This window comes from Vigna umbellata, chromosome 1, assembly GCF_029865625.1.
Source record: "Vigna umbellata cultivar VRB3 chromosome 1, Vumbellata_1.0, whole genome shotgun sequence".
Classification (NCBI taxonomy): domain Eukaryota; kingdom Viridiplantae; phylum Streptophyta; class Magnoliopsida; order Fabales; family Fabaceae; genus Vigna; species Vigna umbellata.
In genome coordinates this window covers 90,309,748-90,330,493 of record NC_142165.1, presented here as the reverse complement: position 1 = coordinate 90,330,493, position 20,746 = coordinate 90,309,748, and the positions used below count along the sequence as shown (strand labels likewise).

Here is a 20,746-nt window from a genome sequence, read left to right as displayed (position 1 = left end):
GTTCTAAAGATGATAAATTAAATTAGTCTAAGGGACCAAAAACATAGTTAATAATATTTTCTATATTAGTTATAGTTATAACTGGTATAAAAAGTGGACACAATAATATTTTTCAATAAAAATAAATTTTATACTGATTTTAGTTATAATCGTAGAAACTAATTTATCTATTTTTATTTATAAACACATAAACAGAGGATTCTGAAACCATTCTCTCCCATTTAGGGTCTCGAATTTAATTTTGGTATAAATCAAATCTCATCCAAAAAAAGTCATAGTAATTTATTTTGATTAATAATAAGTCTTATTTGTAGGGTATTAGAAATACAATTAACAATATATTTTTTAGAAAAAAAAATATGTTTTTGATTACCATATCTTTTTGTCAAAAATAATTTTAAACCATTTATTCTCTTTCACTATTTTGTTAACGAAAAAGTCATATAATCAAGGATACAAAATCTTATATTTTTAAAAATTAGAAGACTATTTTTTATTAAGAATCTACTACTGATATAAACTCTCACTTTAATTTTGAATGGACCTCTAACATCTCTAATAAGAATATTTTATTTTTGAATTTGTTAATGAGTAGCAAGAACATGATTTGTGAATGGTACTTGATGATATGTTAAAGTATCTGATTTTCTTAAAGAAGTTATTAGAGTGGAAACAACCTGGACTCACATCCTTTTGTTGGTTGTAGGTAAACCCATCCTAACCACTGAATACATGAGGCAGATTAGGGTCCACAAGTCCACATTATCACTCAATTATTATCAAAATCGCCATTAATGTTAAAGCTAAGAATAATAAAGTTTCGACACAAGAATGCTAAGAGTAAAGCCAAAGTCTCTGCCATATAAAGCAATGCATTCTATCCTTAATTACTTGACTCTTCATGCCCCCACTAATAACCACTCCTTTTCTTCTTCCTCATAATCATTTTATTTAGTTAAAGTTTTATAATACTAGCTAACAAAATGAAAGTATTGATGTAATTTACCATAATTTGCATATTTCAAATAAAGTTTTATGTTAATAATAGTGTTAGCCACTCTTATTTATTTAGCATCAGGACTGAGACAGTGTTAAAGAGACAAGGACTTGCTATCTTCCAGTCCGTTGGATGAAAGCAAAATCAGATCACCTAATGCAATGGAATAAACTCATTATATTTGAAATTTTATTGATCAATAATTGTCATGTATTTGTTAATATTATTTATTTTAAACATAATTTTCTCAACATTATTCTTCACATAATTTGATTCTGCATATATTAATTTAATAACGTGATACTGAACCCAAGAAAATCTCATGAACTATTGACAACCATTAACCACGAACCTTGACCACGCAGAAGCCTACAGAGCTTGATATTCTCAGAAACAGTATCAGTCAGGTACTGTTATTAATGCCAACTTTCTTTTACGATGATTATTATTGCATATCAATTTTTATTTCTCATTTAACAGATCTTTAATTTATTATTTATTTTACCTTTTTATATGTTTAACATTTTGCATATAATTTTTATATATTTATATTATTAGTGTATTTTTAAGAATTAAATATATTTTTAGTTTTAATATAAAATTGATTTTATTTCTAAATTTTAATATATTTTGATTCTTAAATTTTACAAGTAAATAAATATAATATTTTAATTGAATAATATTTTTATATATTTGTTAAACAGTGTTTTAGAGTGAAAAATATATTAAATAATTTAAACAATTCAATGATAATTAAAAAGAAAATGTTTTTTAACAATTTTTTTTGGATAACTTTTCTACAACAGCCTATCTGGTAGCTTGTGATTGGTCCGTTTCAAATATACGGACCAATAAAATAGTGACACATAGTTTATTGTCAAAAAGTTGTTAAAAAAATTGTTAACATATCATAGTCCAATTTAAATATTTTTAACACATAAAAAACATTAATATAAATAAAAGTTATATTTATTTATTTTTAAAGTTTAATGATTAAATATATAAGAATGAATTAAAATTTTGTATTAAATTTTGAAATTAAAAATAAATTTATAACATAAATGATAAAAGTAAAAAATATTGAAATGATCAAATAAATAAATGTAATTTAATTTGATATTTTTTAATATGCATTTATATTATAGAAATAAATAATTACAAAAAATATAAAAATAATAAATAAAATTAAATAAATTATTTTAATTTACCTTTATATTATAGAAATAAATAACGACAAAAAAATATTAAAATGATATATATAAAAGAAATTAATTTAACATTTTATTATTTATAATATTTTTTGTTTTAGTTTAAAATTTATTTTAGCTCCAATTTATGCTATTTTTTAAAAAATATTTGTACAAAAAATTTTTTTTAAAACTTTTTTATTATAGTTTAAACATTATTTTAGCTCTAATTTATATTTTAGTATAAAATTTATAAAGTTTTATAATAAAATTTTTATTTTAGTTTAAATTTTATTTTATCTGTAATTTATATTGTTTTCTTAAAAATACGTTTATAGATTTTAGCTCTAAATTTTATTTTAAAATTTATATTTTAGTTAAAAATTAAAAAAAATTATAATAATTTTTTATTTTACTTTAAAATATATTTAGCTATAATTCATATTACTTTTTTAAAAAGATTTTATATGAAATTATTTTTATAATTTCTTTTTCTTTTTCTCAATTCAAATAATTCAATTTTGCATTTGTTTCTTGTTTTTGCACTTAAAAATTGGCATTTTAAAAATGATAGTGCTTTAAAAGTTAAAAGTCAGAGATCTATTTACTCGATGATTGTTGGACGAAACCAAAGTCAAAGCACTCACTGACATGATATTAATTGAGTGAGACAAGTCTCACGGGATGACTTTTAAAAAATTTAAGTTTGTGAGTTCTACTGATAATTTTGATGGGCAAACTATTTAGTCATAGATGAGTAGTGGGCATTCAGACACTACTCACACTAGTGCAGAAACGGCTTTTCACGTCACCCAATAGACGTCCGTCCCACGAATCCCCAACGTATATATGTGACCGGTGGCATAATAGTAAATAAGTGGACCTCTAGACGTCCGTCCGTGGTCGAGACGGACGTTTTAAACATTATAGACGTCCGTCACACGCGGACGGACGTTTTAAAGGCTGCCGTTGTCAATCCTTGAACGTCCGTCCTGGGTCGAGCTGGACGTTTATAGTATTATAGACGTCCGTCACATGCGGACGGACGTTTTATAGGCGTACGTTTTCAATCTCTGAACGTCCGTCCTGAGGTGAGCGGACGTCCGTGCGCGTGGCGAGCATGTTCATTAACAAAGAACGTCCGTCCAGTGAGTGCGCGAACGTCCGTCCTCAGAACGGACGTTCAGACGACTGACAGAGTCAATCTCTGAACGTCCGTCCTGGGTGAGCGGACGTCCGTGCGCTTGGCGAGTATGTTCATTAACAAAGAACGTCCGTCCTGTGAGTGCGCGAACGTCCGTCCTCAGAACGGACGTTCAGAGGACTGACAGACATGCTTTTTGAACGTCCGTCCCTGGCCGAGACGGACGTTTATAGTGTTATGAACGTCCGTCCTAGGTGACGGACGTTTAAAAGCTCAACAGTGAAAATCATGTGCACTTGTGAACGTCCGTTCCTGGCCGAGACGGACGTTCATAAGGTTAATAGGCTGTTCTGTGTGTAGCTTTTTGAACGTCCGTCCCAGGTTGAGACGGACGTTTATAATGATATGAATTTAATATGCTGACAACTGAACGTTTATAAGCTGAACGTTTCAAATACCATGGCAGCCATTATAGACGTCCGTCCCCGCATCACGGACGTTTAAAGTACTGACAGGTTGTTGGGTATTTAATTGTCTTCAGTCCTTACACGTCCAGTCTGGAGGGCACGGACGTCTATAATATTATAGACGTCCGTGCCCTCCCAGGACGGACGTTTATGTACTGACAGGGGTGGTTGGGTATTTAATTCTCTGCAGGTTTAGGTTTAGGGTTTACACGTCCAGTCTGGGGGCACGGACGTCTATAATATTATAGACGTCCGTGCCCTCGTAGGACGGACGTTTATGGGCTGCCATTGGGAGTTGAAACATTCAGTTGTTCAGTACAATAGACGTCCGTGACCCAGGACAGACGTTTAAAGCACCCGCGAATATGATTTTTAAATCGTCAAAGACGTCATATTAGTGACGAAACGGACGTCTATACTATTATAAACGTCCGTCCCCCAGAGTGTCGGACGTCTAAGATTATAAAACCTTTGCTCCCGCGAAACGTGACCAGTTACCTTGCTCCGCAAACGCGCAACCACTGTTCATCGTCTTCCTCCGCAGAACGCTGCTGCGCCATTGATTTGCAGGTGCGTTTTCTCACTTTTGGACCGTTTAAAATTACATTTAATCGGATTACATTGCTATGTGATGAAATGTCTTTGATTTGAACCGATTAAAAATTGTTTTGGGTCCGTTTTTTTGCAGACTCTTGCGTGTTCTTGGACGACTTCCTTGACCTCTTTTTGGACTGCGAGTTAGGCCGTTTAGTCCTCCACTTCCCTCCTTCTCATTTGGAATCAACTTTTCAGGTTAGCTTGTTGGTTGAAAATTTTGTGTATGCATGTATGTGGATTTTGTGTATGGACGTTTTTGACTTATGTTATTGTGTTAAACGATTAATGCGAAATGTGTATTAGTGTATAGACGTTTTTGACTGTTAAATTTTGTGTATGCATGTATGTGTTATTGTGTAAAATGTGTATTAGTTATTGCCATACATTGAGTGACACTTAGTTCCCGTTTGAAATTTAAGACAAACGATTAATCTTTTAATCGTTTGTGTTAAATTTTGAATTGTCCGATTGGACAGTTTGAAAAAATTAATTTTCATAATTTGCAATACCATGTCAATTGGAGTTTAAGGATAAGATTGATGAAATTTCGGTTCAGTACTTGTGTTGTTCTCCGGATGCATATTTGATTGTGGTCATCGTTGACTACTCTCATTTCGTGTATTTTGGAGACCAATGCGAAATGCTGCCGAAATTGTATCAATTTTATGACGTACACTTCAATGCATGTGGCTGAGCAAATTATGAAAATTAATTTTTTTGAATGGGTAGGGCCTAACCTTGTGAGAGTTAAAACACTTGAACTAATGATTTTACGAACATAGTATGGATCGAAGATGGATGAACGAACGTCGCATGAGTGAAGAATATGACAAGGGTGTTTCGCAGTTCTTGCAATACGTTCAACAAAATGCTAAGTCTGTCAACGGGACATATTTTTGTCCTTGTGTGCGTTGTCTTAATCAAATACGCCAAGACTTAGGCAATGTGCGTGACCATCTATTCATGTACGGCATAATGAGGACTTATACCGTTTGGACTTGGCATGGAGAAGTACTTGAGCAGCCTACCACGTCACGAGGAACAAATTATGTGGAAGAATGGATGAGTGACCATTTAGAGGACATGATACGTGATGTCGGTGAAGATAATTTTGGAAGGGCTAATTTGTATGATACTCTTATTAATGATTCAGAGCAACCGTTGTTCCCAGGATGCTCAAACTTTACACGCTTGTCTTCAACTTTAAAGTTGTTTAGTTTAAAAGCAAGGAATGGATGGACCGATAAAAGTTTCACCGAGTTGTTGGAGTTGTTGAAGGAGATGCTTCCAGAAAATAATACTCTACCTATTCGTAATTACGAGGCCAAAAAAATTTTATGTCCAATGGGTCTTGAATATCAAAAGATACATGCTTGTCCTAATGATTGTGTTTTGTACACAAAGGAGTTTGCTTCGTTAAACTATTGTCCAACATGTGGTTTATCCCGTTTTAAAAAGAAATCTGACAGAGTCACTGGTAATGAAGGTAATGATGGTGCACCTGCTAAGGTGATGTGGTATTTGCCTATAATACCTAGGTTCAAACGTATGTTCTCTGTTAAAGAAGATGCAAAGAACCTTAAATGGCACTCTGACGAAAGAAAGTGCGATAATCTTCTTCGACACCCTGCTGATTCTCCACAATGGAAAAATATTGATGACAAATTCCCTGAATTTGGTGCAGATCCAAGAAACTTAAGGCTTGCACTTGCAACTGATGGTATGAATCCTTATGGAAACTTAAGTAGCAAACACAGTTCGTGGCCAGTTATGTTGATGATTTACAATCTTTCTCCTTCGTTGTGCATGAAGAGAAAATATGTGATGTTGACCATGATGATATCGGGTCCTAGACAACCTGGAAATGACATTGATGTTTACTTAGCACCTTTAATTGATGATTTGAAACTGTTGTGGGAAGAAGGCATCGACGTGTTTGATTCACATGTTCAGGAACATTTCCGTTTGCGTGCAATGTTGTTTTGCACTATAAATGATTTCCCAGCATATGGAAACTTGAGCGGTTATAGTGTTAAAGGTCATTTTGCATGTCCCATATGTGAAGAAAACACTAGTTACCTTCAGTTGAAGCATGGTCAGAAGACAGTATATACAAGACATCGAAAATTTCTTCCTCGTAATCATCCTTATCGTAGATTGAAAAAAGCATTTAATGGAAGTGCTGAGGATGAGGTTGTGTGCAGACCCCGGAATGGTCAAGAGGTGTACAACGAAGTCAAAAACATTGACATTGTGTTTGGAAAACATCATAAAAGTACCTCTGCAAAGAACATTTGGAAGAAACGATCGATATTTTTTAAGCTTCCATATTGGTGTGAACTTGATGTTAGACATTGTATTGATGTGATGCACGTTGAAAAAAATGTTTGTGACAGTGTCATCGGAACTTTATTAAACGTCAAAGGGAAGAGCAAAGACGGAATAAAGGCAAGACAAGATTTGGCTGACATGGGAATCCGATCTGAGTTACATCCACAGATAATAGGAAGACGCACCTATCTGCCCCCAGCCTGTCACACACTTTCCAAAAAAGAAAAACAAAGTTTTTGTAACTGTTTAAGAAGTGTGAAGGTTCCGCAAGGTTATTCTTCAAATATTAGTAACCTTGTGTCTATGCAAGACTTAAAGCTAGTTGGTTTAAAGTCTCACGATTGTCATGTATTGATGCAACAATTGTTACCGGTTCTTATTCGAGGCATATTACCTCCTTCTGTTAGGGGTATTCTGACACGTCTGAGTTTTTTCTTTAATGCCATTTGCAAGAAAGTTGTTGACCCTCGAGGTTTAGATGAATTGGAAAATGAGGGAATAAGACTACTATGTCAATTGGAGATGTATTTTCCACCTTCCTTTTTTGACATCATGGTACATTTGATTGTTCATCTAGTCAGAGAAATTCGAATATGTGGGCCGGTCTTCTTAAGGTGGATGTACCCAGTTGAAAGATACATGAAGATCTTAAAGGGATATGTCAATGATAACTTTTTGGCAAGTATACCAAATCGTTACAAGTAATACAGTGATAAATAAAGTATCGTTCTCCTCAGGGAATTTGTGTTACGTTATTCAATTAAAATTTATTTATCAAAATCAATTGAACAACAAAATATAGGTGAATTAACAGTTTCAAGCTAGATGACAATTTTAAATTGAAATTAAAATTTAAAGAAAGCTTCATTGGAATTGACTTCATGACCACATTACAGTGACTAATCTGAGCAATATAACTTGCGTTCACACATCAACATCACAGTATCTTGGTTTAATTCCTTAAAACAAGTTCTAAAGAATTATGTTCAATTCTTAATTCCTTAAGTAAGTAAACATAAACTTTGCATTAAGAACGATGTTATTGATGACCAGGAGAATTCAAACTATTCCTAGCATCTTTCCTTCTGGTTGCTTTTCTTGCGTTAATACTCAAATTTACTTCCCAGTACAATTTAAATATAAAAACAAGTTTATTTTACTTCCGTAAAATAAAATAAAAAGTAAACAAGAAAAGCATACGAACACAATTTATATTGAACAGGAAAGATTACATCAAATGTCAGCCATTACAGTCAATTCCAACGAATAAAAGTTTAGCCTATCCTAGACATCACAAACATACTCATTTCTGCAATTCCTTGCATGATGTGCAGTCTTGATGTCTTCAGAGAGGTCTCCTGATGATCTCCAGAGCAGTTCTTCTCCACCAATTCTATTTTTTTTTTCCTGTTCTCCTTCAAAGCACGTCTTTTAAAAGACGGTTTATTTCTCATAAAACTGCTCCATTCGCTCAGCGCACAGAAGCAGATTCGCTGTGCGAATTAAAATTAATTCAGCACTCAACTGCACCAACTCGCTAAGCGCACAGCCTCTGATGCGCTGTGCGAATTCAAGACTTGAAATCTCCAAACTGGCATGATTCGCTCAGCGAACCAATGGTGGTGCGCTGTGCGAATGTATTCTCTTGGCTCTGCGAATTTTGCTTATGCTATGCGAGAATTGGCTGACAATTTCACTTTTGTACAACTTTTCCTGAACAATAATTTACAACACAATCTACTTCCTATTACGACTTTTCACTGAGTAATAACATGAATAATTACAAAATTGAGATCCTTTATAAGTGTCAAAACATCTGTTTTTCACACTTATCAAACTCCCCCAAACTTGAACTATTTCATGCCCTCAGGAAATAACAGAAACATATGAACAACACATAACACACCTTTGACGTTTTGATAGAATGACTTTACACATCAGACAAATCACATGCATTCCTAAAGATTTAAACAGGTATGACATAGTACAATACTCAAAAATTCACCTGTGTATAGAATATGTAAAACCAGATCAACATTTATCATTCTCACCACTCACAGTGTTTGTCCTCACAGCAGAATTGTCATAGAACTTCATCAGCTTTTGCATTTCATTTGATTCACACACTTCACACACTATTGGTTAAGTCAAAAGGTCTTTTCAGGTTAAGGCTTGGCTTGGCTAGAAAAAGAATCATGGTTTTTCTTGGATTCAAAGACACCTATTAAGAAGAGAACAACTTCAATTCCCAATACAGTACTCAAATCCCAAAATATATCATTCATCACATACTTTCACAGCTCAACCTTTTCTTTCATTTTGAGCTTCTTTTTTTTTTTTTTTTTTTTTTTTCATATTTTTTTCTTTCCCCCAAACTTGAATTCAACCTTAACCTCCTTTAAAACATAATACATGTTCTCTTCTAAGGTGTAAGGTAGGATATCATCTAATAGGCTCAAGGTGGAAGGGAAAAGAAAAAAAAAATTTTCAAGGCTCAAAAGGTTCACAAATGTATCACAGTGTCTCAAGGTTGGCTATCTGGCCAAGTAGCTATATGATCAATACAAACAGGGCCTTTTTCATCCTTAACCAAAAAGAGTGTGTACATAGAATCAAAATCATGCAAAATCCAAGTCCATATCCAGACAATTCAATATCTCTCAATCAGTATATGTGCTCAACACTCACAAATCTGGTCATATTCATACACACAGATAAAAATTTTGAAGCACAGTAACCACAAACATACATGTCATCATCATCAGGAATCACATAACTTAATCAGACAATGCATAGTCATTAAATCAAAACCTCAAAGTCTTTACAACCACAACCAACATCACAAATAAACTGAGTTCCACAATAACATCTAAACTGAAACATCTAAAAACAACATAACAAAAACATAAATAACACATCAATAACATCTGTCCATCAGCACTCTACCAGGACGCATCTGGCCTGGATCTCCACTGGCTCTCCTGCGAATGATAACTCTGCTGTACCCATCTGGGATCTGGCTCCTCTTCTTCCTCATCACCATCACCTGCCATCATGTCCTCCTGCTCATCTAACTCTGGCTCTGGTGCTCCTGGAAAGGCACTCCCCCACCTAGACTCTGGCCTGCCCTCAGGCCATGGAATATGCTCTGCAAACTGGGCCCCACTCATCAGTGAGTCGGGAGGAAAATCAGGGATTCCCAGGGACAAGTGATACATGCTATCCTGTAAAGACACCTGACCCTGCCTCATACTAGTGCACCAGTCGCGGATATCGTCCTGACGAGCCAGACTCTGCTGCATGTAGCGAGTGAAAAGATCAGGTGAAGGAACAGACGGCGCTACAGGTGGTCTGGCCGCTCTAACATTCCTGCGTGGCGGAGGAACTGGAGGAGGGGCATTCATAGCAGAGAAGTCGTCCCTGCTGCTGCAATTTCTATCAAAGAATTTCTTGTTGAGAGGGGGTTGAAGTTTCAAAGTGATATCAGATACTCCAGGTACTCCACTGGCCTTGCACAATGCTGTCACCAGGGCAGGAAATCCAAGCTTACATGTATCATTATCAGCAATCAGTGCCATTTCTTGAGAGATATAAGCTCCCACATCCATGTCAATCCCTGTCATAATTCCATATACCATATAAGATCTTTCCAGATTGATGTCGGAAGTATGAGAATTGGGACAGATGTTGGTGAATGTGAAGAGACTCCAGATAGTGGCCAGTGAATTCAAATGTTTCCTTAATATTCTCACTGGTGTCCCACTAGTGCCAAGCTGATAGCCATATCCGGGAAGGCATAAAGTGGAGGCAATAAGGTCATGATCAGGATAGGTAGACATAAAAGCACCGAGAGGGCATGGTTGAAACATCAGTGTATTCAAAATCCTGTTCATTGATCTGCGATCATAGCGTACTAGCTTGCCTCTCACTTTTGAAACTCTAGAGTGAGGCTGAGAGTGGTCAGGTTCCCAAGCATTTGCATAAAATTCTTTAACCAAGACTTCATCAATCTCATCTGGAAGGCTGGCTAAAACAAAGTTCCATCTTCTCTTCTCCAGTTCTTCCTGGATATGGTCATACTCTCCAGGTTTCAATTCAACTCTCCTCTCAGGTAATAATGCCCTGCCCATGATAACCTGATGAAACCTATCAGAATGTGCCTCTGATATAAAACGGTCCTGATCATATTTCAGGACAAGGTGCTCCTCTTGGGCTTCTGAAGGTTGGGATCTAGAAGAAGACCCTCGGGTGGTCTTCCTCTTCTTTTCTTGTGTGGTCTTGGGAGGTGCCATCTGCAAGAATTAATGGACAGTGCAAACAATTGTGGAAAATGGGTCAGAGCAAGTGAATTAAGCAAAACACAGATGCTGCCAGATGGAATTCGCTATGCGCCAGTGTGCGCTATGCGAATTTGCATTTTCAGTGCCTACTGTCAAGATCAATTCGCTATGCGACACTGATCGCTGTGCGAAAATGAGAAATAGGGTCTTCGCTTATGATACTCGCTATGCGACAAGAGTCGCTGTGCGAATTTCTTATCAGAAATTAAACATGTAATTCGCTTTGCGAATGTCTCGCCAAGCGAATTTCATACCAGAAAGCAGACCTATAGTTCGCTATGCGAGTGTGTCGCCTAGCGAGAGATATTGCAGAGGACATCCACCAGAAATCAAAGACAGTGCAAATTCATGTTTAAACACAAACAGATTTGGCTTGAAAACTGATAAGCATGGTTCGGGTCAAACAGATATACAAGAAACCCTATTATTGTTCCATGAAAACTAAGAATGAAGCACATGGAGTAGGAGTGAAACCTGTGGAAAGGAACCAATATCCGAGAATGAAGAGATACTTGAAGAAGCAAAACACAGCCAAGAATGGAAAATGGTGGCAGTGGAGATATGGGCACAAGTGCGTTCGCTGTGCGGAGAGGAAAAGAATGGTGGCTAGGGTAAAATGAAGAGTGGTAAAATGAATTGGGGAAGAAGTAAGTTTTTTTTTAAAAAAAAATAACTGAACGAGTCAATTCGCATAGCGCACCACAGCTGTGCGCTGTGCGAATTTCTCTCGTTTTCTGCACCTTGAATATTTTATTATTTTTTTGAATTTTATTGTTAAGTCGCATAGCGCACCTCAGCTGTGCGCTGTGCGACTAAATTTTAATTTTTTTTTTTTTTTTTTTGAACACATTCGCAGAGCGCACTTCAGCTATGCGCTATGCGAATTAAAACGTAACTCAAACCACTCTCTTTTAATTCGCTCTGCGCACCATTTCGCTGTGCGAATTTTGACAGAGCTCACCCCCAACTTTGGGTAGCATAGCGCAAAGTGTGCGCTATGCGAATTAAATGCTCAAGTTGCTCTGGTGATTTTATTCGCCTTGCTTATCAAAGGCGCTATGCGAATACTTCCGCAAAGAGAAAAATTAAACTTTTAAATCGCAAAGCGAATGTAATCGCTATGCGAACTTCAATCTCAAAACAATTTCTTTTTCTCTCTCGCACAGCGCATGAAATTCGCTGTGCGAATAAATCACTGCGTTATAAAATCATCTAGTCGCATAGCGCACCTCAGCTGTGCACTGTGCGAATAGAGCGTCAGAACTCATTCCCAAGCATCTTAGCACTTCCTCTCCACTCTCAAACTTAACAATTATAGAAACACAATTAACAGACACAAATATATACAAACATGTGCTAGGGTGCCTCCTAGCAAGCGCTTCTTTAACGTCACTAGCTTGACCCAGAATCTCATGGTTAAGTTGGATTGTTGATGTTGGTGTGCTTCTTCCTCTCATGACACCAACATTTTCTGAGTAACTTTCTTGTCACCAACTTAATTCTTCTTGAATATGGAGCCTCAATTTCGAGTACTCCATTTGCCTTTATGTCCTTGATGACCCATAACCTGTTCTTCAGATTCACAGGTTTTCCAGGTTTGAGTTCATCACTTTTCACTTCAATTTGTTGGTGAACTCTTTGCTTCTCCTTATCTTTATCTCTTTCCTTCACTTTTGGATTGAAACAATTAAGATTATTCTTGGCCAACTTGGCAACTTGCCTTGGAAGACTAGTAATTGCTAAAACTTCATCTTTTACTTTGGAACTAGTCTTTTCCTCTTGATTTTTCTCCACCTCTTCAAAGACATTAAATATCACCTCTTCATCTTGGTCTTTTAATTTTACAGTTCCATCATCAACATGAATGACAACCTTAGCTGTCTTCATGAAAGGTCTACCAAGAATGAGAGGCATATCTACACCTTCCTCCATTTCCATGACTACAAAATCAACAGGGAATTTTAGTTTATCTACTTTAATCACCACATCTTCCACTACACCGTAAGGATGCTTAATGGACCTATCTGCCATTTGCAAGATCATTCTTGTTGACTTAACTTCAAGGCCACCAATCTTTTTGAGCATAGATAGGGGCATCAAATTAATGCTAGCCCCTAAGTCAACAAGAGCCTTCCCTATATCATGATTTCCAATGGTGCACGGGATAGTGAAACTCCCTGGATCTTTGACTTTTGGAGGTAGAGATTTCTGCATAATTGCACTGCAATTTCCCTGCACTTCAATTGTTTCCTCATCTAAATACTTCTTCTTTTTACTGAGGAATTGCTTCACATATTTTGCATAAGCAGGAATTTGTTGCAGTGCTTCAGTCAGGGGCAAAGTAATCTCAAGTTGATTAAATATCTTCTTGAACCGATCCATTTGTCTTTCCTTATCCTTCTGTGAAGTATTTTTAGGATAAGGAAGTTGCTCCACCAACACTTGCTCTTTTTGTCTTCCATCTTCATTCCTGTTTCTACATTCTTCTTCTTCAATCACTTCCTTTTGATCATCCTCTATGTGTGCTTCACCCTCTTTATTTGTCGCCTTCTCCTTAGAATCCAACCCCACTTCTTTTCCACTTCTGGTTATTATGACATTACATTCCTCCCTGGAGTGAACTTCATTCTTAGCCACAAATTTCTTTTCAGATGTCTCATCCAGCTTCTTTGCAAGTTGACTCACTTGTGTCTCCAAGTTTCTAATAGAAGCTTCAGTGCTTTTATGGTTGGAGATGGATACTTGCATAAATTGTTGTAAAGTTTCTTCAAGCTTGGATGTTCTATAAGAAAGAGTAGGTTGTTGTTGAAACTGTTGTTGTGGTGGTCTACTAGAACTAGCCTGACCCATGCTAGGATGAGGTTTCCAGCCTTGATTATAATTTCCATAATTTCCTGAACGGCCTTGATTTCCCATGTAATTGACCTCTTCCTTTGCATTAGACTGAATAACACACTGTCCATTTTGGTGCTCTCCACCACACAGTTCACATCCTTGCACAGTATGTTGTGCCTGTGATACATTTTGAATTTGTAATTGTGATACCTTTTTCATCAGAGACTCAAGCTGTTGAGTCATAATTTTATTTTGGGCTAATAAGGCATCTTGGGATTGCAACTCAAACATTCCCTTCTTTTGATTTTGTCCTCTCTCACCCTGAACATCATTGTCGCTTGATGCCATATTTTCAATAATTTCATGAGCTTCATCAGGTGTCTTCCACCTAATGTTACCTCCTGCTGAGGCATCTAGCATCAATTTTGTGTGAGATTTTAACCCTCCTAAGAACAGGTTCAATTGAGTGGGGACATCAAATCCATGTATGGGAGTCTTTCTTAACAATCCCTTAAACCTATCCCATGTCTGACTCAAAGTCTCTTCAGGTTCCTGTTGAAAAGAGGATATCTCTTGCTTGCCTTTGTTTATTTTTGATTGAGGGAAATACTTATGCAAAAACTTTGACACAACGTCATCCCAACCTGTCAGACTTCTCTCAGGAAAAGAATTTAACCATTTCTTGGCATTGCCTGCCAAGGAAAATGGAAAAAGACTAAGTCTGATTGCATCCTCTGACACATTCAACATTTTCACAGTGTTGCAATATTCATTAAAAGTTGCCAGATGATCATAAGGATTTTCGTGTGACAATCCTGAAAACTGATTACTTTGAACAAGATGTATCAATGCTGGCTTCATTTCCATGTTAGCCGCAATTATCACAGGTTTGGCTATACTGTTGAAAGATGTAGGTACAGTCACTGAAGCATAATCTTCCAACGTACGCCTTCTTTGTTCATTATCCTCGTTTTCCTCCATCTTTTTACCCTCTTTGTCAGATGAAGAATAAGCGTTTGAAGACAAGCTGGATTCTCTAGCTTCTTTTTTTTTATTTTCTTTTCTACGCCTACTATTATTTCTACGGGATGTCCTTTCAATCTCAGAATCAAACAATAAATCCTCAGATTTTGTTCTGCGTGGCATGCAGAACAAAAATCTCCAATGACAAACCCAAGAAATAACAACAGGAACAAAACACAATATATACAGATACACAGAAAACTAAAACAATGAATTTACAGAGATAGGAACAAAATTGAAATTGATAAACAACTAATTGAAATAACAAAACAATCAAATTCCCCGGCAACGGCGCCAAAAACTTGATAACTTTTTGGCAAGTATACCAAATCGTTACAAGTAATACAGTGATAAATAAAGTATCGTTCTCCTCAGGGAATTTGTGTTACGTTATTCAATTAAAATTTATTTATCAAAATCAATTGAACAACAAAATATAGGTGAATTAACAGTTTCAAGCTAGATGACAATTTTAAATTGAAATTAAAATTTAAAGAAAGCTTCATTGGAATTGACTTCATGACCACATTACAGTGACTAATCTGAGCAATATAACTTGCGTTCACACATCAACATCACAGTATCTTGGTTTAATTCCTTAAAACAAGTTCTAAAGAATTATGTTCAATTCTTAATTCCTTAAGTAAGTAAACATAAACTTTGCATTAAGAACGATGTTATTGATGACCAGGAGAATTCAAACTATTCCTAGCATCTTTCCTTCTGGTTGCTTTTCTTGCGTTAATACTCAAATTTACTTCCCAGTACAATTTAAATATAAAAACAAGTTTATTTTACTTCCGTAAAATAAAATAAAAAGTAAACAAGAAAAGCATACGAACACAATTTATATTGAACAGGAAAGATTACATCAAATGTCAGCCATTACAGTCAATTCCAACGAATAAAAGTTTAGCCTATCCTAGACATCACAAACATACTCATTTCTGCAATTCCTTGCATGATGTGCAGTCTTGATGTCTTCAGAGAGGTCTCCTGATGATCTCCAGAGCAGTTCTTCTCCACCAATTCTATTTTTTTTTTCCTGTTCTCCTTCAAAGCACGTCTTTTAAAAGACGGTTTATTTCTCATAAAACTGCTCCATTCGCTCAGCGCACAGAAGCAGATTCGCTGTGCGAATTAAAATTAATTCAGCACTCAACTGCACCAACTCGCTAAGCGCACAGCCTCTGATGCGCTGTGCGAATTCAAGACTTGAAATCTCCAAACTGGCATGATTCGCTCAGCGAACCAATGGTGGTGCGCTGTGCGAATGTATTCTCCTGGCTCTGCGAATTTTGCTTATGCTATGCGAGAATTGGCTGACAATTTCACTTTTGTACAACTTTTCCTGAACAATAATTTACAACACAATCTACTTCCTATTACGACTTTTCACTGAGTAATAACATGAATAATTACAAAATTGAGATCCTTTATAAGTGTCAAAACATCTGTTTTTCACACTTATCAGTCAAGAATCAGTATAGACCAGAAGCTTCAATCATAGAGCGATACGTTGCAGAAGAAGCCATTGAATTTTGTTCAAGTTATATGCCATCTTGTGAACCCGTCGGTCTTCCCAAGAGCAAAAACGAAGGAAAATGTGAAGGTAAGGGTGTTCGAGGTGTGACAATTCAAAGTGTTAGCAGAAAAGAAATTGACCAAGCTCATTTGTACGTCTTAAACAACACTGTTGATGTGATTCCTTACATTTCTGACCACGTTAATGAAATAAAGGTAGCAAACCCAAAAATGAGTGAAAAATGGCATCTTAATGAACATGTGAAAACCTTCTTGGGATGGTTTAAGAAAAAGGTGTATGCGACTCCACATGTTTCTGAAACTTTATTGAGGTTATCTCGTGGACCGAACACAGAGGTCATTACATATGGTGGGTACTATATAAACAATATTTCTTTTCAGACAAAGGTAGAAGATGACAAAAGCAGAGTTCAAAATAGTGGCGTCACACTACAAGCTGAGTCTGTGCACTTTGCTAGTTCTAAAGACAAAAATCCAATCACAGCTTCCATCAGTTATTTTGGAATAATACAAGAAATATGGGAAGTTGATTACGTTACTTTTAGAGTACCAGTTTTCAAGTGTAAATGGGTTGATATAAATTCTGGTGTCGTGATGGATGACCTTGGTTTCACATTGGTAGACTTGAACAAGATGAATTACACTGATGAACCATTTATCATGGCTAGTCAAGCAAGACAAATATTCTACGTAAGTGATCCATCGAATAACAAATGGTCAGTGGTTTTAGAAGGTAGAAACATGCATGGACATGATGATGACGATTCTCTTGATATACTTGAGACAACATCTGTTGCATGTAGACCCACTGAAGACCCAGTTGATGACGTTGCCGATGTAATGCAAGCAATTCGTAGTGATCACAACGAAGGCATTTGGGAAAAAACAATTAATTAATAGGTTAATATTTTCACTTTTATTGACTTTATATGTATGTTCATCATAATTGAATTATTACTAACGTTGTCTAATTTTTCAGGTATGTCGGCCTCAGACTCAGGATCGGGAAAGAGCAGACGTGGACGAGGCGTCACCCGAGTGGCAGATGTGACATCCGGACGCGTGGATGGTCAGAGGAGGCATGTTGACATTGACCCCAGATCAGGTCATCCATCAGGGCCAAATGCTGATAGGTTTAGGAGTTATCTGGGCAAGTTAGCAAAAAGTCATGTCTCTATCCTTCATGCATGTTGGGATGACGTCCCAGAGGTCGACAAGAACCTCTTATGGCAAGATGTTCAGGTATGTTTAGACTTCATGCAATTTGTGATATACTTATCTGTTAACTTTTCTCTTGGTAACAAGTTTTTTGTTTTAAACAGCAACATTTTGATATTCCAAACACATTGCAAATCAGAAGGAAAGTGTTATCGCATATAGCGATAAGATTTAGGGATTTCAAGACAAGGCTGACACGACTATATGTCTTTGGAGATAGACAACATGAAAATCCATCTCAGCATTATACCTTCACAGAGGAGGATTGGATGCAGTTTCGTGCATCTAGAGAGTCTGAAGAATGGAAGGTATGTTTCTTAAGATCATCTTTCATTGAGTTTTTATGATTTTAGACTTACTTATATACATGGTTTCACAGGATAAAAGGTTAGCCGCCCAAGAAAGACAAAGGCTAAACGACACACCCCACTTGTTATCACGAGGTGGATATGCAAAACTGGAGAAGAAACTGAGAAAGTCTAGAGCCGATGCCTTGGGACTTGAGTCGCCTGACCTAGCACCTGCACCTGCTAGGTACGAGCTGTGGAAGGCTGCTAGGACTAAATCTGATGGGAACATGACATCTTCCTCAGCTGCCTTGATCTCACAGAGAATTGTAAGTTCAAATTATAAGCAGTTATTTGATTGTGTATCTATCACAGCATGTCTTCTAAGTAACTTGGTTTTTTTATGTGCAGGATGAGTTGGTTGAGCAGCAGACTCAGGGCACATTTGCTGGCCAAGGTAGGGACGACATTCTGACAACGGCCATAGGAAGGCCCGAGCACCCAGGACGTGTACGTGGAGTTCCAGGGGCGATTGGTCTTCGTGACTATTTTGGCCCTACACAAAAAACCCCCCAATCAATGAGTCAGGAGACACTGAGGCAGATGGATCTTCAATGGAAGGAAAGACTCAACCAAAGCATGAGATCAATGGAGCAACGATTCATGGAGCAGCTACAAGAACAAAAAGAAATACAAAGAGCGCTTGAAGAAAAGCTGCATTCCATGACGGAAGGCCACATGGGGGCCGATGAAACTCCCACAGCACCTCGTGTCAGCACTAGAGGATCATGCTCTGCTGTAGAACCCAATGAGTATAACGGTCAATATGACCTGTTGGTTGATGGGGATCCCCCACGCATTGTGGCTGTCGGACGAGTGCTTGAGGGAGGGGAGACCATTCATGGTGTTGCCATATTACCCGAGCACGTGCGTGTGACCATTGACGAGGTTCGGGATCCCCAGGCTCAGGTGCCTGTACCCACTCCAGAAATTAACTTTGTGGGGGAGGCCATAGGAACATTTATTGCCTGGCCTAGAGCATTGATCATGTCCCACATCGCGACTCCACAGGTATAATGTCTTTTTCCTTAGTATTTCTATGTTAATTATCTTCATATTATAAAGCTTTGTCGTAAATTCTTATCTTCAGTTCACACGTGCTCAAAAGCAGCCAATTCATGATACAGTCATACATGAAGATGATGACATGGCTGAAGCAGAGGATGATCCTATATCAAAGTTAGTGACAAAATTACCCAGATTGAAGAAAGCATCATTAGAACTATACTGGGATTTGAGGGTATTTGGTCTTCCCCCACAGGTGCCAGTTTATATCACATTTTCTGATGCATTGGAGGTGATTGAGGGAGACAGGATGTTGAATATTTCCATCATTCAGCTGTGGTGCATGTAAGTTAGTCAATTTGGTCTTTGATATTACTTTTATTTACATTCTTATATAGTTTCTAACGACTTAACTTTGTTGTTTTAGGTACATGGACACAATCGTTGTAGACCAAGGTCGGTCTTCCATGTACGGATTTGTTGAACCTCAGACCATTCAACCGTCTGGTAACACACTTCAAAACAGACAACATTATTTGCAAACATGGATGGATGAGTCCAAAAGAGACGTATACCTTGTGCCATACATTGACGGGTACGTGTTTTTATATGTGGTCAGTTTATTATTATAGTTTCCTTAATTAGTTGAATAACTATTTGTCCTTCGTGATAGGTCTCACTGGCAGCTGATGGTCATCATTCCCAAAACCTGTAAAATTATATGGTTTTGTTCGTTGCACAGGAGGATGAAAACTGAGTTGAGAACCATGCTTCAAGGGTAAGTGTTTCTCCAAAAAATGACTTCAATTTGATGTTAACCTTCAACTTTTATGATAAAATAGTCATATTAATTATACTTTGTGTTTTCAATCTGTACAGAGTTATTGGTAAATCTCGTGGTCAATTGGTTCAAATTTTGTATCCAAAGGTTGTAAGTCATTTATAGTTTCTAATTCATTTATGTTATTGAATGATCTAAATGTTTAACTATTTAGTTTGTTATTTTAGTGTAACCAGCAAGTAGATTCATGGGAATGTGGCTTCTATGTGATGTGTTGGATTAAGACCATCATTCGAGCTGTCATTACAGATGACTGGAATGAGGTAATGATGTATACCTTCAATACATTACAAATCAAAATCATCTTCAACTATATATGAAACAATAATGAATCTTTCTTGAATTTTGCAGCACTTCAAGACTACATCGCCTATTACAGAGGACACAATTAACCAGATAAGGCAGGAGTGGACCGCTTATCTTCTACAAAGATGGAGTTAGGAATAGTTATATTTCTTCTTGATTGAACATTGTTTGGTTTTAGTTTTATTTTTATGTTAATAGTTTGGTAGTGGATTGAACATTAAGTAGAAATTTGTTTATATAAAACGCATATTTATGTTATTGGAGAATTGTTCTGGGACATTTTTCTGTTTTTCAGGTGTGGTTCTATTGAAAAAACAAACAAATTTTTAAAAAAAAAACGCCCACTAGACGTCCGTTAGTGTACAGTCGGACGTCTATAGACGTCCGTCTGTGCACATACGGACGTCCCACCCCAGCCCTACACCAAAAGAACTCAGCAAGGTAGACGTCCGTCCTCAGACAGCAGCGGACGTTTATATGGACGTCCGTCCTCAGACAGCGGACGTTTATTATAAACGTCCGTGGTTAGGCAGCGGACGTTTATTATAAACGTCCGTCCTGAG

The 20,746-nt window shown here is 36.8% G+C and overlaps 1 protein-coding gene across 1 annotated transcript; it reads left to right on the top strand.

Moving 5' to 3' along the window:
• The first annotated feature begins 5,175 nt into the window (after window positions 1–5,175).
• LOC148206764 (uncharacterized) lies at window positions 5,176–20,746 on the top strand. The gene is made up of 12 exons (XM_088114740.1): window positions 5,176–7,383; window position 11,208; window positions 16,396–16,698; window positions 17,910–17,992; window positions 18,064–18,300; window positions 18,383–19,042; window positions 19,122–19,381; window positions 19,464–19,631; window positions 19,710–19,814; window positions 19,916–19,964; window positions 20,045–20,140; window positions 20,229–20,746. Exons 1-12 carry the CDS (start codon window positions 5,176–5,178, stop codon window positions 20,316–20,318), a joined length of 4,260 nt encoding a protein of 1,419 aa, XP_087970866.1. The 3' UTR covers window positions 20,319–20,746.